General features: G+C 38.3%; 2 protein-coding genes across 6 annotated transcripts in view; one reads left to right on the plus strand and one right to left on the minus strand.

Annotated features, from left to right (window-relative positions):
* LOC127859490 (protein amalgam-like) overlaps positions 1-3,045 on the plus strand; it is a 174,300-nt gene extending 171,255 nt beyond the window's left edge. Inside the window, exon 8 of the transcript XR_008039412.1 lies at positions 3,035-3,045. The gene's annotated coding sequence lies outside the window, so the exon portion shown is untranslated. The remainder of the gene's footprint in view (positions 1-3,034) is intronic.
* Positions 1-25,186, minus strand: part of LOC127859481 (uncharacterized) — a 152,076-nt gene that overhangs the window by 72,939 nt on the left and 53,951 nt on the right. For 4 of the 5 annotated variants that reach the window (XM_052396930.1, XM_052396931.1, XM_052396933.1 and 1 more), the window contains exons 19-32: positions 24,821-25,054; positions 23,283-23,495; positions 22,715-22,945; positions 19,054-19,269; positions 17,141-17,371; positions 16,609-16,824; positions 15,934-16,164; positions 14,214-14,426; positions 12,216-12,446; positions 11,448-11,663; positions 5,682-5,918; positions 5,162-5,371; positions 3,832-4,062; positions 2,930-3,026 (exon numbers count right to left, since the gene is read on the minus strand). In XM_052396930.1, the coding sequence (XP_052252890.1) occupies positions 2,930-3,026; positions 3,832-4,062; positions 5,162-5,371; positions 5,682-5,918; positions 11,448-11,663; positions 12,216-12,446; positions 14,214-14,426; positions 15,934-16,164; positions 16,609-16,824; positions 17,141-17,371; positions 19,054-19,269; positions 22,715-22,945; positions 23,283-23,495; positions 24,821-25,054 (3,007 nt within the window). The remainder of the gene's footprint in view (positions 1-2,929; positions 3,027-3,831; positions 4,063-5,161; positions 5,372-5,681; positions 5,919-11,447; positions 11,664-12,215; positions 12,447-14,213; positions 14,427-15,933; positions 16,165-16,608; positions 16,825-17,140; positions 17,372-19,053; positions 19,270-22,714; positions 22,946-23,282; positions 23,496-24,820; positions 25,055-25,186) is intronic. The other variant, XM_052396934.1, reaches the window with a different exon arrangement.

A 25,186-nucleotide genomic window follows, 5' to 3' on the forward strand; every position in this document is an offset into this window, starting at 1 on the left:
GACATTAACAGACGGACGGACGGACGGACGGACGGACAGACGGACACGGGGTATACCATAATACGTCCCGTCATAGACGGGCGTATAAAAAATCCATCGGGGGATATTTGAGCTACGGTAGGATACATGAACAACAATAACATTTAAGGTCACAGTGACCTTGACCTTAGAATGAATGACCTTGAAATGACCAGTGGTCATCTAAGTGTGCTTGCAAACCTTCATGTCAAGTTTGAAGACTCTATGTCCAAGCATACCAAAGTTATAACAATTTTAACATTTTAACATTTAAGGTCACAGTGACCTTGTGTGACCTTGACCTTAGAATGAATGACCTTGAAATGACCAGTGGTCATCTAAGTGTGCTTGCAAACCTTCATGTCAAGTTTGAAGACTCTATGTCCAAGCATACCAAAGTTATAACAATTTTAACATTTTAACATTTAAGGTCACAGTGACCTTGACCTTCAAATGAATGACATTGAAATGACCAGTGGTCATCTTCTAGTACTGGCCAATCTTTATTTCAAGTTTGAAGACTCTAGGTACAAGCATACCAAAGTTATAACATGAAATAAGAACTTTAACATTTTTACATTCAAGGTCACAGTGACCTTGACCTTCAAATGAATGACCTTGAAATGTCCAGGGGTTACTTACTAGTTCTGGCCAACCTTCATGTCAAGTTTCAAGACTCTAGGTCCAAGCATACCAAAGTTATAACAACTTTAACATTTTTACATTCAAGGTCACAGTGACCTTGACCTTCAAATGAATGACCTTGAAATGTCCAGTGGTTACTTACTAGTTCTGGCCAACCTTCATGTCAAGTTTCAAGACTCTAGGTCCAAGCATACCAAAGTTATAACAACTTTAACATTTTTATATAGCTACAGTAGGACATTCAATGAAATCACGAAATTTTGACGAACAAAGTCCCATAACTCTGGAACGACAATTCAGAATTCCGTCAAAAACGAAAGGGGATCAGGGTTTATCAATATTAAGATTGTGTTAAAATTTGAAGAAAATCTGTCAAAGGATATTTGACGTAGCGTACGACATTAACAGACGGACGGACGGACGGACGCGGGGTATACCATAATACGTCCCGTCATAGACGGGCGTATAAAAACAAATGCGCATACATTCATATTATTGTCCCCTACCAGTGAAACTTATGGTTTGCGCTCCGTGTGTCAGTCAGTCTGTCAGTCCGTCACACATTTCTGGATCCCGTGATAACTTTAAAAGTTCTTCATATTTTTTCATGAAACTTGAAACATGGATCGATGGCAATATGGAGAGTATGCACGTTATTTCATTTCGTTCCTACGTCAAGAATTCTTGTTGCTATGGCAACAAATATATTTAAAAAATTACTGACAATGGTGGAGTTTCACCGGTAGGGGACAATATTGCTTGGCAATCTCTTGTTTTATTTTGGAACATAATATACTGTGTCTGATTCAATTTTAAGGCCCCTATTGATGCTGATTGGCAGCTTTAAATTATTCCATGTTCAACATACGTCATGATAGAGATGGGGTAAAAGTGGGTCAAATGGGTGGACAACTCATTAAGGTTTCATCATAAGCAAAATCAGTGCACCAGTAATGTTTAGTGTTGCACTTTGCAAGAATATACTTTATTCTTTAGTTTTAGACTTTTATAACAATTGTTTGGTTGCTGTAGGATTAGCTGAAAAAGGTTAGGTGATGTGGGTGGGGTTGCAATGGTGCTAAACAATAATTGCCTCAGCATCTAATTTAAGTGATGTAATCAGTGATTTTGGTGCCATCACAAAAACCAATTTACCAAAAGCACAACAAACGCAACAAGATGACTGCAGTACAAAATAAACATAATTTTCATCACTTGAATTTACTGCTTCACTGTTAAATGTGCAAAAACTTGTACCTGCTGGATAAGCTGGTACAAAATTATTTTTTTACACAGTGATTGGGCCTCTGGGAAAACGAGGATCAATGCATGTGCGTAAAGAGTCATCACAGATTAGCCTGTGAGGTCTGCATAGACCTATCAGGGAGGACACTAGGAGGTCTGCATAGACTTATCAGGGAGGACATCGCATAGACTTATAAGGGAGGACATCGCATAGACTTATCAGGGAGGACATCGCATAGACTTATCAGGGAGGACATCGCATAGACTTATCAGGGAGGACATCGCATAGACATATCAGGGAGGACATCGCATAGACTTATCAGGGAGCACATCGCATAGACTTATCAGGGAGGACATCGCATAGACTTATCAGGGAGGACATTGCATAGACATATCAGGGAGGACATCGCATAGACATATCAGGGAGGACATCGCATAGACTTATCAGGGAGGACATCGCATAGACTTATCAGGGAGGACATCGCATAGACATATCAGGGAGGACATCGCATAGACATATCAGGGAGGACATCGCATAGACATATCAGGGAGGACATCGCATAGACATATCAGGGAGGACATCGCATAGACTTATCAGGGAGGACATCGCATAGACTTATCAGGGAGGACATCGCATAGACATATCAGGGAGGACATCGCATAGACATATCAGGGAGGACATCGCATAGACTTATCAGGGAGGACATCGCATAGACTTATCAGGGAGGACATCGCATAGACTTATCAGGGAGGACATCGCATAGACATATCAGGGAGGACATCGCATAGACATATCAGGGAGGACATCGCATAGACTTATCAGGGAGGACATCGCATAGACATATCAGGGAGGACATCGCATAGACTTATCAGGGAGGACATCCTTTAACGAAAAATACCATAAAAGCAGAAAGTGCTGTCCTTGATTAGCCTGTTTGGACTGCACAGGCTAATCTGGAACAACATTTTAGGCACATGCATTAAGCCCTGTTTTTCCAAAGCAAGGTTCCATTTGTCTCACCTTGAGCTGGGGTTGGAGCAATTGTAGTACTGGGCACAGTTAGTCTCATGAGGCTTGATGGCGTTATGGTTGGCCTGGCAATACAAGCTCACGTCTCCTGACATAGAAAATATGGCGCATTTAAGAACATGTCTCTTAATTCAGGTACTGATTTTCATCATACTCTCTTAGGACTAAAGTGTGTTCCATATGAAATACAGATGTCATAAGATTTTTTACAAATGGTACTCAATATGTTTAAAAAAAAATTTGAGCGCATGATATATAGAGAATATTATGCAAGTGTCGGATAGAGATAAAGTTTATCATGCGTGGCTGAGAAACATGTAGTGCGAGGCTTGCCGAGCGCTACAAAGTTTCGTGCCGAGCATGATAAACTTGATCTCTATCCGACACACACATAATATTCTATTTATCCTATATTTTGTGGACATTTATCCTTCAAAAAGAGTAAAAATACTTTTAAATTCAAAGAAACAGAGCTGGTTTTCCAAGTTGACTCCAAAGTGTTTGTTTTCTTCAACGTCATCATTTGCTATGACGTCACATTGAAACATATAGTGTTCTTAAGATAGAGATCGGAAAATCATGGTCTAAAAATAGCAATAGTATAAAGGTAAAGTTCATACGATCGTTGTTATACTATTGATTTTCATCTGGTAATAGGATAACATAGAAAACACAATGTTCTAATGAACATTTTTTTATTTAAAGAACTCCATTTTTATATTTAAAGAACTCCCTTCAACAAAAATACAAATTGAATGTTTTCTTGGTCGTTTATATTCATCTAGCTATCAATAGTAGTAAGTGGTTATCAAGATGAACAACCTACACTGTCACAGAATGCAAATAGGTTGAAATGATCATAATATAAGAACATTATGAAAATAAGCACGAACCTGATGTGATCTTTGTGACACAAGCTAGCTTATCCGGGTTGTACACAGCACCAGATGGACAATGCTCCACCTCGAGGGTGCGGTTCCTATAGCAACGCACGTACATGTCCGTCCACAGGTGGGCCTGGGCTGGTTCCTCTCCGTTGGGCAGACCCACGCAGGACGGGAGCCGATCTGGGCATGGGGAGCAGCTTGGGTCGCTTAGGGAGCACTGGTTCTGATCATACTCGCCTGGGGAGAGGCAAATATAGTGGATGAATGATCTATGTACATTACTTTTTGTATTTATTATTATCATAGTAACTTTTATGTAACAAAATGGATGCAAAACAAATGATTTACCAGAAGTAATTATCAGATTAACTATTTAATGCAGTTTATGATGTTACTACCATTTTTGATATCTCTACATCTGTTATTGTTCCATTCAATACGACTTGTGTTTTACAAAATTAACACAGATATTTATTTGACCTCTAAGTGAAACCTTAACCTCTGAGGTAGAGGTAGGTTTTTCACCTGAAAAGCCTTCACTTAATGGTAATCATTGGTGGCAAGTCATTTTTATATTGCTGCATAATGAATGACAAAATAAGCAAACGGACAAGCTGTTTTATGGTGATATTTAAACTTTGAACTCTTTATGCCACATTGACGTTTGAAGTAAGGAGACGATTGTTAAACTTGCCACGCCATCTTATAATTGAAAGCGTTTTTGATAAGTTATATAAAATCCATCTCTATATGGAAAAGTTATGGCTGATACAGGAATTTTCAAGATGTTTTATAGCCAACTTTGACCTTTAAACTCTTAGTGTGACCTTGACCTTTGAGGCAGGTAGATGGGTGTTAGACATGCCACATTATTCTATGATAGTGGATATTTGAGGCAAACTGTTTTAATATCACTCACACAATGGAAAAGTTATGGCTAAGACCGGAATATTAAACAGACAGACAAATGGATGGGTAAAAAGACTGACATATGTTCAATGCGACTGCCTAATGCTTCATTAGGGCAGCAAAAGTTAATACAATTTTATAACATAATAACAACAAGCAATATACATCATGAGATTAACAGCTTGTACTGACATAACAAAAAGATCGACCATGAGAGAAGATATTCACTCTCATACCGTCACTGACATTATAGAAGATATTTTCATTATCATTTCAAACATATTTGCAATAACAACATGAAAGAAAGCTATGACCGGTTCTACCCTGAAAAAAGACTTGATAGTTTTGCAAAAAGTGATGGTCTGTTGATGCAATGAAACTACAATGAATTAGTTCAAACTATTTTACACTAGTGAAAAGTGCTCACAAGGTGCCATAGGCTCTGGTCGTTTATCACACTGCACGGTTGTGAAGTCCTGACAGACCATGGAGAGAGTGGAGAACAGGTAAGGGTAGGGACACTCCTGTACCACACTGCCACCCACCAGGGTTGCCGTGCAGTTGTAGTACTTGCCACAGTTGGTCGCCATTGGCAACATGTCTCTGGGGTTTGCCTGACAGTACGGTACTGCATCAGCTGCAAGAAGATAGAGAATGGTATGTTAGTGTAGAATACCTGTAAAAGACATGTGCGTGGAAGGAAATAAAATATTTCACAAAACAATTCATGAAATGGTGTATTCATTTGATGCTGTAAAGAAATGTATAGCAATAAAAAAAACTTTCATTAAATTAACATCTTAAACAAATGTGGACTATACCAAACACCTTTCCTACAGTAAATTAACTTATTAAATAGTATGTTGTGTATAAAATATAAAATGGGTACAATGAACTGAAACCTTGTCCAGTTATAGCAGTGCATGAAAATTGTGTAAACAACCTACTTGTATTAACGTCCTCTGTGCATTGTTTGAGCACAGGATGGAAGTATCCCTTTGTGCATTTCTGAGTGGGTAGACTGGTTCTATTCTTGTTGCAGACAACGTAGTCTGGTTTCCACATCCTGCTGGGGAAGGGTTGGTTCCCGTCTGCTAGACCCACACAGCTTGGGTATGTGTTGTCACATGGGATACAGTTGGAATCGGCAGGTGCACAGGGCTTTTGATATTGCTGGTAGTAACCTGTCAACAAATAACGAATAAAGATCTGAATTAGTTCTACTGACTCGGAAATCAATATTCATAACCTGGTTCACCAGATATATGTTAAACATCTTTTATTGAAAACGATATATCACATTGACAATTGATGATGAGCAAACCAGATGAAAAACAAGAGGGCCGTGATGGCCCTGTATCGCTCCACTGCTGAAAAAAGGCTGAAACAAATATTCTTTGCATGTGCAAATACTTAAATATAGGCCCTATTTAAGCACATGTACACTTTTGTGACCCCCTGGGCTTGGTCAAATTTAACCCCAGGGGCATAATTTGAGCAAACTTTGTAGAGGACTATTATATCTCACTACATGTACATACAAAATATGGTAGCCCTAGGTCCTAGAGTTAAGGACAAGAATATTTTAAAAGTTTTCACAAAATAAGCAAGATATAAGCGTATATAATGTTCAATTTTGTGACTCGCAGCTCAGGGTCATATTTGACCCAAAGGGCATAATTTGAACAAACTTGGTAAAGGACTATAAGATGTTACTGCATACCAAATTTGGTAGCCATAGTCTGAATTGTTTTCGACAAGAAGATCTTTAAAGAATTCACAAAATAGGTGCTTTATTAGCGTTTATTCAATTTTGTGACCCCCCAGGGCAGGGTCAAAGTTGACCCCAGAGGCATTATTGGAACAAATTTGGTAGAGGTTTATTAGATGTCACTACATACCAAATTTGGTAGCCCTAGGCCCAACGGTTATGGACAAGAAGATTTTTAAAGTCTTCACAAAATAGGCCCCATATAAGCGTATGTTCACTTTTGTGAACCCCCGGGCGAGCTCAAATTTGACCAAAGGGGCATAATTTGAACAAACTTGGTAGAAAACTATTAGATGTCACTACATACCAAATTTGGTAGCCCTATGCCTAATGGTTAAGGACAACAAGATTTTTAAAGTTTTCACAAAATAGGCACTATACAAGCATATAATCGATTTTGTGGCCTCCAGGGCAGGGTCAAATTTGACTCCTGGGGCATAATTTGAACAAACTAAGTGGAGGATTATACAATGTCACTACATACCAAATTGTGTAGCCCTAGGCCTAATGGTTTTGGACAAGAATTTTCTTTTAAGTTTTCACAAAATAGGCATTATATAAGCATATGTTCAATTTTGTGACCCCCGGGGCAGGTTTAAATTTGACCCAGGAATAAAATTTGAACAAATTTGAAAGTGGACTATAAGATGTCACTACATACCAAATTTGATAGACCTAGGCTGGATGGTTATGGACAAGAAATTTTTGAAGTTTTCACAAAATAGGCCTTATATAAGCATATGTTCAATTTTGTGATCCCCCGGGGCAGGGTCAAATTTGACCCAAGGGGCATAATTTGAACAAACTTGGTAGAGAACTATAAGATTTAACTACATACCAAATTTGGTAGCCCAAGGCCAAATGTTTATGGACAAGAAGCTTTGTAAAGCTTTCACAAAATAGGCCTAATATAAGAGTATGTTCAATTTTGTGACCCCCAGGGCAGGGTCAAATTTACCCCAGGGGCAAAATTTGAACAAACTTGGTAGAGGACTAATAGATGTCACTACATACCAAATTTGGTAGCCCTAGACCCAATGATTATGGACAGAAAGATTTAAAGTTTTCACAATATAAGCCTTTTATAAGCATATATTCAATTTTGTGACCCCCGGGGCAGTTTCAAATTTGACCCCAGGGGCATAATTTGAACAAACTAAGAAGAGAACTATTACATGTCACTACATACCAAATTTGGTAGCCCTATGCCATACGGTTATGGACAAAAGATTTTTAAAGTTCTCACACAATAGGCCTTATATAAGCATATGTTCAATTTTGTGACCCTCGGGGCAGGGTCAAACTTGAACCCAGGGGCATAATTTGAACAAACTTGGTAGAGGACTATAAGATGTCACTACATACCAAATTTGGTAGTCTTACTTAGGCCCAATGTTTATGGACAAGAAGATTTTTAAAGTTTTAAAAAAATAAGACCTTTATAAGCATATATTCAATTTTGTGACCCCTGGGGCAGTTTCAAATTTGACCCCAGGGGCATAATTTGAACAAACTTAGAATAGAACTATTACATGTCGCTACATACCAAATTTGGTAGCCCTATGCCATACAGTTATGGACAAGAGGACTTTGAAAGTTTAAAAAAAATAGGCCTTATATAAGCATATGTTCAATTTTGTGACCCTCGGGGCTGGGTCAAACTTGACCCCAGGGGCATAATTTGAAAAAACTTGGTAGAGGACTATAAGATGTCACTACATACCAAATTTGGTAGCCCTAGGACCAATGGTTATGGACAAGAAGTTTGTAAAGTTTTCACAAAATAGGCCTTATATAAGCATATGTTCAATTTTGTGACCCCCGGGGCAGGGTCAAATTTGACCCCAGGGGCATAATATGAAGAAATTTGGTAGAGGACTATAAGATGTCTTAATATACCAAATTTGATAGCCCTAGGCCCAATGGTTATGGACAAGAATTTTTTTGAAAGTTTTCACAAAATAGGCCTTATATAAGCATATGTTCAATTTTGTGACCCCCGGGGCAGGGTCAAATTTGACCCCAGGGGCATAATTTGAAGAATTTGGTAGAGGACTTTCAGATGTCTGTACAAACCAAATTTGATAGCCCTAGGCCCAATGGTTATGGACAAGAAATTTTTTGAAAGTTTTCACAAAATAGGCCTTATATAAGCATATGTTCAATTTTGTGATCCCCCGGGGCAGGGTCAAATTTGACCCAAGGGGCATAATTTGAACAAACTTGGTAGAGAACTATAAGATTTAACTACATACCAAATTTGGTAGCCCAAGGCCAAATGTTTATGGACAAGAAGCAATGTAAAGCTTTCACAAAATAGGCCTAATATAAGAGTATGTTCAATTTTGTGACCCCCAGGGCAGGGTCAAATTTACCCCAGGGGCAAAATTTGAACAAACTTGGTAGAGGACTAATAGATGTCACTACATACCAAATTTGGTAGCCCTAGACCCAATGGTTATGGACAGAAAGATTTAAAGTTTTCACAATATAAGCCTTTTATAAGCATATATTCAATTTTGTGACCCCCGGGGCAGTTTCAAATTTGACCCCAGGGGCATAATTTGAACAAACTAAGAAGAGAACTATTACATGTCACTACATACCAAATTTGGTAGCCCTATGCCATACGGTTATGGACAAAAGATTTTTAAAGTTCTCACACAATAGGCCTTATATAAGCATATGTTCAATTTTGTGACCCTCGGGGCAGGGTCAAACTTGAACCCAGGGGCATAATTTGAACAAACTTGGTAGAGGACTATAAGATGTCACTACATACCAAATTTGGTAGTCTTACTTAGGCCCAATGTTTATGGACAAGAAGATTTTTAAAGTTTTAAAAAAATAAGACCTTTATAAGCATATATTCAATTTTGTGACCCCTGGGGCAGTTTCAAATTTGACCCCAGGGGCATAATTTGAACAAACTTAGAATAGAACTATTACATGTCGCTACATACCAAATTTGGTAGCCCTATGCCATACAGTTATGGACAAGAGGACTTTGAAAGTTTAAAAAAAATAGGCCTTATATAAGCATATGTTCAATTTTGTGACCCTCGGGGCTGGGTCAAACTTGACCCCAGGGGCATAACTTGAAAAAACTTGGTAGAGGACTATAAGATGTCACTACATACCAAATTTGGTAGCCCTAGGACCAATGGTTATGGACAAGAAGTTTGTAAAGTTTTCACAAAATAGGCCTTATATAAGCATATGTTCAATTTTGTGACCCCCGGGGCAGGGTCAAATTTGACCCCAGGGGCATAATATGAAGAAATTTGGTAGAGGACTATAAGATGTCTTAATATACCAAATTTGATAGCCCTAGGCCCAATGGTTATGGACAAGAAATTTTTTGAAAGTTTTCACAAAATAGGCCTTATATAAGCATATGTTCAATTTTGTGACCCCCGGGGCAGGGTCAAATTTGACCCCAGGGGCATAATTTGAAGAATTTGGTAGAGGACTTTCAGATGTCTGTACATACCAAATTTGATAGCCCTAGGCCCAATGGTTATGGACGAGAAGATTTTGAAAGTTTTCACAAAATAGGCCTTATATAAGCATATGTTCAATTTTGTGACCCCAGGGCAGGGTCAAATTTGACCCCAGGGACATAATTTGAACAAATTTGAGTGAGGTTCACCCCAGGAACATTCCTGAGAAATTTCATCAGAATTGGACCAGTAGTTTAGGAGAAGAAGATGTTTTAAGGAAAAGTTAACGCACGCATGACGGACACAGGACCATGACATAAGCCCCGCTGGCCTCTGGCCAGTTGAGCTAAAAACACTGAGCATACAAGAAAATGTTAACAAGTAAATAAAATGTGCATATAATTATTTAAAAGAGAGTCCATTTGGAGAGCTTACAAATTAATATCCTGTGTTGGAATAACACATTCACATTTTTTAACTCAAGTGATTTGTATTTTATGTGCATTTACCAGCTTAATATGTAGAATTTCTTCAATCACAATGTTCACATAAAAAACATATAATAACGATCAAATATCTGTGCAATACATATAGGATCTGACACGAGTTGTCTTATCATACCATATTTTATTAAACGAGTTCAGGAATTTTGTTAGTAAGCGAGCCTTTGGCGTGCTTACTTACGAATTTCCTGGACGAATTTAATAAAATATGGTATGATATGACAACGAGTGTCAGATCTTTTTTATCACATGCTTTTAATTGAGCAAATTAAATAAATATTTACGCAAACATAATGATAAATCCCGAATGTTGTTTACATTTCGTGACATCATTTCAACAAAATAACAAAATGCGATTGGTCAATAAACGAAAACTAAGCCAATGAAAACGTTTAAAAATGTTGTATTACACATGTGTAATATAAAAAAATATGAAATGATTGTATTACATGGGAAATAGGGTATAGCATGTGATAAATGATGATTCAATTTTATCACAGATTATTATAATACAATGCAGGGCATCAACAATGTGCAAGCTAAGTACGATATTAACTTCCTCTGCATTTAATGCATATGTTAAGTTGTCATAAACACAGGCAAAATTAGGGAGTGCACCAGTAAGCAGAAATTGGCAAAAATACAATCTTAATAAAAACAAGCAAATTTGTTGAATTGATATCCCTCACCAATATGCTTCTGGACACAGGAGTGTTATATTTGACACTCAAAAAAGCATTTTTTCCAAATACAAAGGGCCATAACTCCGTTATTAACAGATGGTGTACAATGCCATTTGGCATGCATCATCCTCTTATCCATATATATATATATATACTCATACCAAGTTTCAATGAAATCCGCCAAAGCACTTCCAAGATATGTCTCCAGACGCACGGACGGACGGAAAGACGGACAACGCCAAAACAATATCCCTCCGCCAATGGCGGGGGATAATAATCAATAACTCTCAATTAAAAGACTGACAGTACACACATGGCGCCTTAGGTTCCGGTCGAGCCCCACAGGTCACAGACTGGAAGTCTCTACAGGTCAATGTATTATCATCAAACAGTTTTGGGTATGTGCACTCCACCACTGGGTCAGCCAAGGAACCGGCCATGTACGCAGAACAGTTGATGTACTGGGCGCAGTTGTCATGCAGGGTTACCACGGCAGCAGGATGGGACTGGCAGTACGGCTTAGCATCAGCTGAAGGAATGTGTCCTTGTTTTACTAGGGTTCTTTGATGGTATTTTTTCACCATTCATATCGTCCAAACATGACTATGAGTATAAATATAACCAGAAATGAGAAATAAAGAGAGGATATTTGTTGGATTTGGTGCACCACAAGTGAGAATATTATTTTCTATGATCACTCGTGAATTTAAATCGACATTCCACCGAATCCAACAAATTTTCTTTTTATTTTATGCTTTTTTTCAACATTTATTTACGTTGTAAAATAGTTTACCCAGAGAATTTGTGGGTATAATGACGTCATTTCGTCACGTAAAACAGTGAAAATTATCAATAATTTTCACTGCTATTTTTCACTGTTTAAAACAGTGAAATATCAGTTTTATTTCACTGATATTTCTCTATAAACCACCGAAAAGCATAAAATAACGACTCATATACCTTCCTATATTTTTTTAGTATAATTTTTACAAACCTACACCACAATATTATATATTTTAAATCCCAATAAGTGACTGATGAGAGAAATGTAGCATTTTCTGTAATGTGAAATGTAACTCACGTCTCTGCACAGTATTGTCACATTTTTTGCTAGTGGGATTAAAGAACCCGTTGTTGGGGCACTGCTTGAGCTCGGTGGTTCTCTCCTTGTAGCAGACGACATACTGGGCAGACCACAATTTGGACGGGAAAGGTTGTGCACCGTCTGGCAGACCCACACAGCTGGGCAGACGGTCTTGGCATGGGGCACAGGAAGTGTTGCCATGGTTACACTGATTCTGACTGTACTCACCTGAATATGAATTGCCAGGTAGCACATGTTAATGGTTGAAGGAGTGCTATGGCTAATTATCATATTACTCATGCAAATAAAAAGATAATGGACATAGACAGTGACATGCATACAGAACCATACAAATTGATGTTCAAAGAAAAAGTCTCTACAGCAATTCCTGTTCAGACCAGTTTCTTCACTAGCATGAAAACACTAAACTTAAAAGATTATAATGCCAAATTCAATCAAAAAAAATTGCTGTGTGAATATTGACAATTAATTGTTGCTTTTGTTTTGGTGTAAACAAATAGGTTTGATTTTGTAAGAAATTATAGATTCTGCAATATTTGACGATTTAAAACACATGTCACATTGACAATAAATATCAGAAGAGTAGTCAGAAAACAACGTGAAAGTCTTTTCTTATTCTTGTCTGATATTCTGCCTTAAAGCGAGTATATGCGATTTATTATATGTGTTTAATTATAATAAATTGATAAAATATGTTACAATAACACAAAATAGGCAAGAAAAAGGATACATTAAAAACCAATTTCATAAAATGCAGCAAAGACAAATTAGCGCCCCGAGTTGATTGTGACAAACATATTTTCCTACAATAACCGACGCATTCGTCTTTTTATTAGGACCAGAGTTAGTGTCCGTGTGTCATATGAATAAATATTGTTGCAGAAATTTAAAATGAACCGTTAAATTAAGTTTAGATTCACATCGTACCTGAATGATATACATGCTGGCAAATTCGACAGTACAGCCGTTTTCGATTTCAGAATTAAATATCTGGCTTATTTCGCATTTTTCAACACATGTTTTTCTGAACTTTTATTTTATACATATTGAAAGATAGATATAATATGTTTTTTACACATCTTGTATAAATTCATTTATATTTGACAAAATTGTATATACTCGCTTTTAAAAAAACAACAAAAAACTATATGCCTCCTATATGTTAGTCATTTAGATATCAAGTAATTACGTATTTTTAAATTGCAAAATATCCTATGAGACGACTCCAGCTTATTTTAAGTGGAAGCCATTTTGTCTACATTGACTAACAGTACCCTTGACTGTTGACTTTGACACAATGTGCCCCATATGCAAACAAAAATGAGGTTGTGGTACAATGTATAGGTGCTTAATCGCAATAGCTCAGTGGTTCTTGAGATATTAACCCTTTCCCAGTTTGAAGCAAAGTGAAAATGGCTATGTGCAACCAGCATAAAACTAGAGCAGCCTGCAAGTAACTCACAGTCTGTTCAGGTTTTATGCTGTTTGCTGCTCATCAGTATCTTAGAGTTGAAAATGAAGCATTTAAAACTTGAATCTAGTAAGAAAGGTCTAATTAAATTTAACTTTCTATGGGACTACAAACGTGTCAAAATATGTAACTAAGTGGTAAAGTGCACAAGTAATTGATTACATACAATTCTTCAATACTAACAGTGACCTTTTCTTCGAGAATTCAAGCTAATATAATATGATACATATCTATTAACCTTCTAGATAGTTAAAAATGATATGTGCTATTTGTGCATATAACTTTATTATAATACAATGAATCATTGTGGTATGATTTTTACAATGTTTTTACATTCATAGTATAATACATAGTGTTTTTGTATGTCTCTCAGGAAATACTAACTTAAATTCTATGCTACTAACACCTAATTGTGTGTACGGTATGGAGCAGGATGGCATTGACCTGTACAAGGTAAATAAAGTATATTTTCTCAAAAAAATAAAATGATACTAATGACTTACACGGAGCTTTAGGCTCATTCCTAGTTGCACACAACACCGTTTCAAAACTTTCACACCTCAGGGTAGTGTCGGAAAACAGATCCGGGTATTTACACTCCATTAAATGGTGGCCCAAGGTGGTGTTGGTCTCTGAGCAGTTGAAATACTGTGCACAATGATCTGGGTCCTTCTTTATTGCTGTGGGATTCGCCTGACAGTAGCTTTCCATCTTGTCTATGGAAGAGATAATGTTAAAATGTTAAACATATTGGTTTCTCCAGTTAGCACTTACTTTTATTATAAAGGATGCCTTACGTTAAGCATGGCTTTCGTTTTCCTTACATGACACCTTTTCCATATTACTTTTTTAATTTTTATATAAACTTTTCACTGATTCATAGATTTTCATAGTCCTTCGCAACGACATTATTATCAATTGAGTTTCTCATGACTCTAAAGGCTGTAATAACAAGGGCTGTTTGTAAAACATGCATGCCCCCCATATGGGCTGTCAGTTGTAGTGGCAGCCAATGTGTGAATACGTTTTTTGTCACTGTGACCTTGACCTTTGACCTAGTGACCTGAAAATCAATAGGGGTCATCTGCCAGTCATGACCAATGTACCTATGAAGTTTCATGATCCTAGGCCTTATTATTTTTGAGTTATCATCAGGAAACCATTTTACTGTTTCAAGTCACTGTGACCTTGACCTTTGACCTAGTAACCTGACAATTAATAGCAGTCATCTGCCAGTCATGATCAATGTACCTATGAAGTTTCATGATCCTAGGCGTAAGCATTCTTGAGTTATCATCCGGAAACCATTTTACTATTTCCAGTCACTGTGACCTTGACCTTTGACCCAGTGACCTGAAAATCAATAGGGGTCATCTGCCAGTCATTATCAATGTTCCTATGAAATTTCATGATCCTAGGCGTAAGCATTCTTGAGTTATCATCCGGAAACCATTTTACTGTTTTGAGTCCCTGTGACCTTGACCTTTGACCTAGTGACCTGAAAATCCATAGGGGTCATCTGCCAGTCATGACCAATGTACCTATAAAGTTTCATGATCCTAGGCCTAAGCGTTCTTGAGTTATCATCCGGAAACCATTTTACTATTTCGAGTCACTGTGACCTTGACCTTTGACCTAGTAAGCTGAAAATCAATAGGGGTCATCTGCTAGTCATGATCAATGTACCTATGAAGTTTCATGATCCTAGGCCTTAACATTCATGAGTTATCATACGGAAACCATTTTACTATCTCGAGTCCCTGTGACTTTGACCTTTGACCTGAAAATCTATAGGGGTCATCTGCCAGTCATGACCAATGTACGTATGAAGTTCCATGATCCTAGGCCTAAGCGTTCTTGAGTTATCATCCGGAAACCATCTGGTGGACGGATGGACGGACAGACGGACGGACCGACCGACTGACTGACATGTGCAAAACAATATGCCCCCTCTTCTTTGAAGGGGGGCATAGTTAATGGATTTACAACACTATTGGAAAGATATTGTTTTTAACATGTAAAACAAACTAACCAAAACAGTCAAGAAAAACAAACAAAATATTGTATATTTAACCAAAACATATGTCTATATATGCAAAATTATTCTACAGTAATAAGCTGAAGTAGTCATCTTGCGCTTGTGATTGGTTGTCAAAAATTATCAGCTGCTATCTTAGTGTTGCTATGGCTTGGCATTTGTATGCACTGTAGCTGTGAATTTACCTCGAGGTACATCAGAAACGCATGCTTGCTGGATTGGATCGAAGATGGTTCCCTGTCGACACTTGGTTATGGCCACAGTCCGGTTCCTGTAGCACTGTATGTAGTCTGCCAGCCACAGGCGGGTGGGGAAGGGCTGGGCACCGTCTGACAGGCCTATACAGCTGGGCAGACGCAGCGGGCAGTGTTCACAGGAGGCGTTGTTAGGGGGGCAGAGGTTCTGTTCGTATTCACCTGTGATAAATAGCAGGTTTCACGTAGTGTTTGAATCCTGATTCAAACCCAAATTTTGTCAAAAACTTCTGACGGTAATTTTTTTTGCACTCCTTATGAAAGTAGAACAAAGTAACAACTTGCTGCATTTAATTGTTTTGTTGATAATTTCCGTGAGTGTTTTCTAAAAATCCTCTCCAATACAAGGTGATAAGAATATGAGCTATGATCATAAAAAACAAGGCTTATTGTATGTGCGTAAAATGTCGTCCCAGATTAACCTGTGCAGTTCGCACAGGCTAATCAGGGATGACACTTTCCGCCTTGACTGGATTTTTGTAAAGAAGAGACTTCCGTTAAATAACTAATTCCATTAAAGTGGAAACAACACTTTGCTCAAATGGATTACTACCTGTTTTGTCAGAGTGCCACACATATAATAATAAAAACTTTGCAACCACTTACATGGGGCCATGGGTTCAGGCCGGGTACCACATGTTACCGTGGTGAACCTCTGACAGGCTCTAGACACAGTTGAGTACAGGTCAGGGTATGTACACTCGCCCACTGGGTCAGTGGGGTTGGCACTCAGCACGTGGGGGCAGTCGATATACTGGGCGCAGTTGTTCCTCATGGGGATCATGTCGTGTGGATTGGCCTGACAGTATGGTAACGCATCCACTGGAAGTAAAATATTCAAGTGAACAAAATATTTATATTTGGTATTATATTAATAAATCACTGAAATAATACTGGTAAATATCCCCATACAAAAAAAAAAGGACAATAAAACATTTTGAACACACTTATTCCATCATATTTTTATTTTCTTTGAAAAATAGGTTTCAAGATGGACACAAAATCTAACAAATAAACATTCTCAAAGCCATTTGCTTGCATTAACATATCAATTGTTGAATATAATAAATACAACAATTTGACGCCAAAAAGTCCAAAAAATATATATAAAATTATGTTAAAATCTACCAAAAGGCACCTTTATCAATGTCCTTTGTACACTGCTCTTTGACAGGATGGAAGAAACCATCTGCACATCTGTCTGTGGGCAGCACAGTTCGGTTCTTGTAGCAAGTAATGTGGTCCGGTTTCCATTCCCGTCCCGGAAATACACGGGTACCGTCTGCCAGACCCACACACGAGGGCAGTCGTGTAGCACAGGGCACACACTGGGGATTGCCCGGGTCACACTGGTTGGCATCATACTCACCTGATCAATGAAGTACTTTTTTTCAATGAGTTATCTTCAATATATTTAATAACTTTACTTGAAATTTTTCCCGCAAAGAATTATAATAAATATAACAAACAAGTGTGCATTTGTCATAAAGTCATGCCAGTCAAAAATGTACTACACTGTAATTCCAATATAACGCGGATGATGGGGTCCAAGCAAAGCTACAGCGTTATAAACGGACAGCTTAAACGTTTTGAACTCATTTATTGCAGGGGGCTATAACACAGGTATAGTATGGCCTATAATATAGGTCCTGTGCATTGCCATGCTGTGCTGTCATTCGTCAATACATGCATATAAAACAAATAGTATGGATAATAGTATACATACCACTTTTCTAATGTGCACATTTATCCGATAATCCAATAAAATTATGATTTACAAAAAAATAAACTTGAACATTGATGACGATAAATATGTTTAAGAATTTCAAAAACACAACCATATGTATACGCCATTTTTCAGAAGTGTAAAGAGAACAGTGCATTATGGGGCAGAGCTTTCATCGTACAAGCGAATTTAAATTTAGATTAAATGCAATACGATACATGTACAAACAAATGTTTTATTGCATCATACTCAGTCATGTAAAAAACGTGCTTCCCGGGGACTTTCTGATACCGGGCAAAAATGAAAATGAATCTCTGTTTACAATTACACTGCGTTACATGTTATGGAAAATGAAATCCGTCATTCGCGTTATATTGGAGTTACAGTGAATATTGAGATAAAGATTGGACAAAGTGTCAATCAAAATCTTATGTTTGACCTTTGCCCTCGAATTCTGACCTTGACCTTAACCAAGCTCCCCGGTTCTTGCATGAGCCACACTGAGAATACTTGAATAAAAACCATGAATGAAAATTACTAGAACAAGATGCGTTTGTGAAACACAATGTCCCCCTATATGACGTTTGACTTTGAAGGATGACCTTGAACTTGTGCAGGATGACCTTGACCTTTCACCACTCAAAATGTGCAGCTCCATGAGATACACATGCATGCCAAATATCAAGTTGCTATATTCAATATTGCAAAAGTATTCATAAAATAAGCGATTTGGGCCACATATATTTGACCTCTGACCTTGAAGGATGACCTTGACCTTGACATTTCACCACTCAAAATGTGCAGCTCCATGAGATGCATGTGCATGCCAAATATCAAGTTGCTATCTTCAATATTGCAAAAGTATTCATAAAATAAGCGATTTGGGCCACATATATTTGACCTCTGACCTTGAAGGATGACCTTGACCTTCACCTTTCACCACTCAAAATGTGCAGCTCCATGAGATACACATGCATGCCAAATATCAAGTTGCTATCTTCAATATTGCAAAAGTAATCATAAAATGAGCGATTTTGGCCATATATATTTGACCTCTGACCTTGAAGGATGACCTTGACCTTTCACCACTCAAAATGTGCAGCTTCATAAGATATACATGCATGCTAAATATGAAGTTGCTATCTTCAATATAGCAAAAGTTATTGCAAAATGTTAAAGTTGGCGCAAACAGACAGACCAACAGACAGACCAACAGACCAACAGACAGACCAACAGACAGACCAACAGACAGGGCCAAAACATAATGTCCCCCACTAATATAGTGGGGGACATAAAAATCTTAAGTAAATGTAAATAATTCATACAAGGTGCCTGTGGTTCCTTCCTTTTATTGCAGACGACACTCTCAAACTTCTCACAGCGCAGGGTTGCAGTGGAGAAGAGGTCAGGATACATGCACTCAACGACCGGGTCAGGTACGTCACCCACAAGGAATGCACTGCAGTTGATGTACTTGGCACAGTTGTTAGCCATTGGTAGCACACTTGTTGGGTTGGCATGGCAATAGTCCTTAGCATCAGCTGTGTGAAATGAGCCATACGTTCAGTCTATACTTTGTTCTTATCCACTTGCATGGATCTTTATGTAAACTAAGAAAATATGTGAAATTTCTACTAGTCCTACTAGTATACAATCCTGAATGCTAACTAGAATGTATAACATTTCACTACATCATGGATGACTGGCTTATGGTTAGAAAGAAGAACGTATCTATTGTCTGAAATGACATAAGACAAAATCTAGAGAGATGAATATATTTAAAACAAGAGCACCGCCTTGCGGGTGCAGACCGCTCATCTATTTTCTTTTTAAAGGTGAAGGGACTCTCATTTTCAATCACAAAGGAGGGAGGAGTGGAGTGAAGAGGGGTGTGGGTTGTGGACATTTATAACATTATCTTCCAAAAAAGCGAAAAAAAAAAAAAAAAAAAAATCGGGGGGGGGGGGGGGGGGGGGGGGGGGGGGGGTTTATAGCGTGAGGGTGTGGTGGTCATTTGTGAGATGATCTTAAAAAAAATAAAAAAAAATAGGGAGGGGGGGGGTTTGGGTGCGATGGTTGGACGGTATTTCAAACATTACCGTTTTAAAAAAAAAATGGGGGGGGGGGGGGTATAGTGTGAGGGTGTGTGGTGATAATTTGTGAGATGATCTTAAAAAAAAAAAAAAAAAAAAAAAAAAAATTGGGGGGGGGGGGGGGGTGGGGGGGGGGGGGGGGGGGGGGGGCGGTGGGGGGGGGGGGGGGGGGGGGGGGGGTGGGTGTAGTGTGGGGGTATATGTGTGGTGTGGTGGTCATTGTGAGATGATCTTCAAAAAAAAAAAACAAAAAAAAAAAAAATTAGGGGGGGGGGGGGGGGTTTGGGTGCGATGGTTTGGACAGTTATTTCAAACATAACCGTTTTAAAACAAAAAATGGGGGGGGGGGGGTATGGTATTAGTTATAGTGAGGGCGATGTGGTGATAATTTGTGAGATGATCTTAAACACAAAACAACAAAAAAACAAAAACAAAAAAGAATTGGGGGGGGGGGTATAGTGTGAGGGTATTTGGTCGGATCCCATTTGTGAGATGATCTTAAAAAAAAAAAAAAAAAAAAATAGGGGGGGGAGGGGGGGAGGGCACGGGGGATGGTTTGGGTGAAGGTCTATTGTGGTATGTCAGGTAAGAGTAGTTTATCAAAGTATCAATCAAATCTAATCATAAATAAAGAAGTTATGGCAATTTTAGCAAAATTTAATAATTTGACCTTGAGAGTCAAGGTCATTCAAAGGTCAAAGTAAAATTCAAGTTGCCAGGTACAGTAACCTCATGATAGCATGTTAAGTATTTGAAGTTTGAAAGCAACAGCCTTGATACTTCGAGTGGATCGAAACACAAAATTTAACCATATATTAAAAGTTATTAAGTCAAAAAAGGGCCATAATTCCGTAACAATGACAACCAGAGTTATGCAACTTGTCCTTTTACTGTACCCTTATGATAGTTTGTGAGTGTTCCAAGTATGAAAGCAATATCTATGATACTTTAGGGGTAAAGTGGACCAAAAGATAAATCTTAACAAAATTTTCAATTTTCTAAGTATAAAGGGCCCATAATTCCGTCCAAATGCCAGTCAGAGTTACATAACTTTGCCTGCACCGTCCCCTTATGATAGTTCATAAATCTTACAAGTATGAAAGCAATAGCTTTGATACTGTTGGAATAAAGTGGACCTAAACACAAAACTTAATCAAATTTTCAATTTTCTAAGTATAAAAAGGGCACATAATTCTGTCAAAATGCCAGTCAGAGTTACATTACTTTGCCTGCACAGTCCCCTTATGATAGTTAGTAAGTGTTGCAAGTATGAAAGCAATAGCTTTGATGCTTAAGGAATAAAATGGACCTAAACACAAAACTTAACCAAAATTGTCAATTTTGCTAAGTATAAAAAGGGCACATAATTCTGTCAAAATGCATGCCAGAGTTATCTAACTTTGCCTGCCCAGTCCCCTCATGATAGTAAGTAAGTGTACCAAGTTTGAATGCAATAGCATTGATACTTACTGAGAAAAGTGGAACTAAACGCAAAACTTAACCAAAATTTTCAATTTTTTAAGTATAAAAAGGGCACATCATTCTGTCAAAATGCACGCCAGAGTTATCTAACTTTGCCTGCCCAGTCCCCTCATGATAGTAAGTAAGTGTACCAAGTTTGAATGCAATAGCATTGATACTTTCTGAGAAAAGTGGACCTAAACGCAAAACTTAACCGGACGCCGACGCCAACGCCGACGCCGACGCCAAGGTGATGACAATAGCTCATAATTTTTTTTCAAAAAATAGATAGGCTAAAAATGGTGAATACATGTACATTCATAAAGAAGTTTGTGTTTTTATTGTATTTTACTACCTGACTACACAATGATATTGCAAATAATTACACCCACAGATATACAATGAAGACAAATATAAACAAGGGCTGTTTGTAAAACATGCATGCCCGCCATATGGGCTGTCAAATGTAGTGGCAGCCATTGTGTGGATACGTTTTTTGGAACTGTGGCCTTGACCTTTGACCTAGTGACCTGAAAATCAATGGGGGTCATCTGCGAGTCATGATCAATGTACCTATGAAGTTTCATGATCCTAGGCGTAAGCTTTTTTGAGTTATCATCAGGAAACCATTTTACTGTGTCAAGTCACTGTGACCTTGACCTTTGACCTAGTGACCTGAAAGTCAATAGCGGTCATCTGCGAATCATGATCAATGTACCAATGAAGTTTCATGATCCTAGGCGTAAGCGTTCTTGAGTTATCATCCAGAAACCATTTTTCTACGATGAGTCACCCTGACCTTTGACCTAGTGACCTGAAAATCAATAGGGGTCATCTGCGAGTCATGATCAATGTACCTTTAGTTTCATGATCCTAGGCATAAGCGTTCTTAAGTTATCATCTAGAAACCATTTTACTATTTAAGGTCACCGTGACCTTTGACCTTAGTGACCTGAAAATCAATAGGAGTCATCTGCGAGTCACGATTAATGTATCTTTGAAGTTTCATGATCCTAGGCATAAGCTTTCTTGAGTTATCATCCGGAAACCATTTTACTATTTTGGGTCACCGTGACCTTGACCTTTGACCTAGTGACCTGAAAATCAATAGGGGTCATCTGCCAGTCATGATCAATGTACCTATGAAGTTTCATGATCCTAGGCATAAGCGTTCTTGAGTTATCATCCGGAAACCATTTTACTATTTTGGGTCACTGTGACCTTGACCTTTGACCTAGTGACCTCAAAATCAATAGGGGTCATCTGCAAGTCATGATCAATGTACCTATGAAGTTTCATGATCCTAAGCCTAAGCGTTCTTGAGTTATCATCCGGAAACCATCTGGTGGACGGACGGACATACGGACCGACATGAGCAAAACAATATACCCCCTTTTCTTCGAAGGGGGGCATAATAATTGAATAAATGTACTTTTGTTAACGTCCTCTGTGCATTGTTTGAGCACAGGATGGAAGTATCCCTTTGTGCATTTCTGAGTGGGTAGATTGGTTCTATTCTTGTTGCAGACAACGTAGTCTGGTTTCCACATCCTGTTGGGGAAGGGCTGGTTCCCGTCTGCTAGACCCACACAGCTTGGTAACCTATCAGGGCATCGGACACAATTTGGGTCTGATGGGTTGCAGAGGTTTTGTAGATATTCACCTGAAATATTTCCGTCAGTTTTTTTGTTAACAGGTTTGTTTGATTTTGGGGTCAAAGTTTTGCTATAACTGAGTCCAAAAAGTAGGAATCTATTTACTGACATACTTGTAATTTACTTGAGAATTGAGAAGCATGTTTCTGCATTTAATGGTTAACAATCAGTCAGGAAAAAACACATAATTTACACATCCACCAATCTTATTCAGACATTTCTGAATACAATTATTTAAGAGTGTTATGTCAATCGATATAAATTGTATCTGTTGTTAATATTTCATTTCTACATATAATCAATACATGAAATGACCTTACAAACCAAGAAGTGAATGATACTTACAAGGGGCTTGCGGCTCAGATCTGTTTTTACAGTTCACAGATTCAAACCTTTCACAGGTCAAGGTCGTATTAGAGAAGAGCATGGGATATGTGCACTCTTCCAGAAAGTGCCCGTAGCGAGATGAAAGATCGGAACAATTGAAGAACTGGGCACAGTTTGATGGGTTTGTCTTCACAGCTGTTGGATTGGCTTGGCAGAAGGAGTCGATGTTTTCTAGACATAGCATTTAACTCTTTCAGTGCTGGAACCGAATTTTGAAGGCCTTTGCAAACAGTTTGGATTCAGATGAGACGCCACAGAACGTGGCGTCTCATCAGGATCCAAAGTGTTTGCTATTCTGATAGTATTCTTTGGAAAAAAAACGAAGAAAATGCTAATTTTAGAAAATCAGCAGACAACATTTTAGCAGACGACAAATTTCCCAGCATGCAAAGGGTTAAGTTTAGAAACATGTTTCATACTGAAAGGTCTGGTCCTGATAATTGATAGGAATGATTTTAAATTTTTCATACACCACCAGAAAAAGTTGTCCTTATTAACAACAAGGGCTGTTTGTAAAACATGCATGCCCCCCATATGGGCTGTCCGTTGTAGTGGCAGCCATTGTGTGAATACGATTTTTGTCACTGTGACCTTGACCTTTGACCTAGTGACCTGAAAATCAATAGGGGTCATCTGCGGGTCACGATCAATGTACCTATGAAGTGTCATGATCCTAGGCAAAAGCGTTCTTGAGTTATCATCCGAAAATCATTTTACTATTTCGGGTCACCTTGACCTTTGACCTTGTGACCTCATAATCAAGAGGGGTCATCTGCAAGTCATGATCAATCTACCTATGAAGTTTCATGATCCTAGGCGTATGCGTTCTTGAGTTATCATCCGAAAACCATTTTACTATTTCGGGTCACCGTGACCTTGACCTTTGACCTAGTAACCTCAAAATCAATAGGGGTCATTTGCGAGTCATGATCAATCAACCCATGAAGTTTCATGATCCTAGGTGAATGCGTTCTTGAGCTATCATCCGGAAACCATTTTACTATTTCGGGTCACCATGACCTTGACCTTTGACCTAGTCACCTCAAAATCAATAGGGGTCATCTGCAAGTCATGATCAATCTACCCATGAAGTTTCATGATCCTAGGCGTATGCGTTCTTGAGTTATCATTCAAAAACCATTTTACTATTTCTGGTAACCGTGACCTTGACCTTTGACCTAGTGACCTCAAAATCAATAGGGGTTATCAGCGAGTCATGATCAATGTACCTATGAAGTTTCATGATCCTAGGCCCAAGCGTTCTTGAGTTATCGTCTGACAACCACCTGGTGGACCGACAGACCGACCGACATGAGCAAAGCAATATACCCCCTCTTCTTCGAAGGGGAGCATAAAAATATCACCTGGGAACTAATGTGTACTTGACTGCATAAATTTATACATACATGTATGCACTCTAATAAAATCAAACACAAAATCTACTCATTTATAGCAGAATTTCACCAACACAATACAAGAATGACTGGCTCACTTACTGGAGTTAATACTTGATGTACACTGCCTGGTGTTGGGGTCAAACACTGACCCCGCAGGACATTTGTCCACACCCAGGGTGCGGTTTCTATAGCAGTGAACAAAGTTGTCTGCCCACAGTTGCCCTGGAAACGGCTGGTCCCCGTCAGGGACCCCCACACAGCTGGGCAGTCGTGAGGGGCAGGGAGTACACCCAGGGGTTTGCAGTGGTGAGCAAAGGTTCTGCTTATACTCACCTGAAAATTAATATTCAAAAGGTTTATTTATTTAGGCACTGTTTTTAAAATGCAACATATTCAACACACACACACGCTAATCTTAAGACGATAAATCTAAATACAATGTATTATTTTTATTTATTTTATATT

Source organism: Dreissena polymorpha, chromosome 15 (genome assembly GCF_020536995.1).
Source record: "Dreissena polymorpha isolate Duluth1 chromosome 15, UMN_Dpol_1.0, whole genome shotgun sequence".
In the NCBI taxonomy this organism is placed as follows: domain Eukaryota; kingdom Metazoa; phylum Mollusca; class Bivalvia; order Myida; family Dreissenidae; genus Dreissena; species Dreissena polymorpha.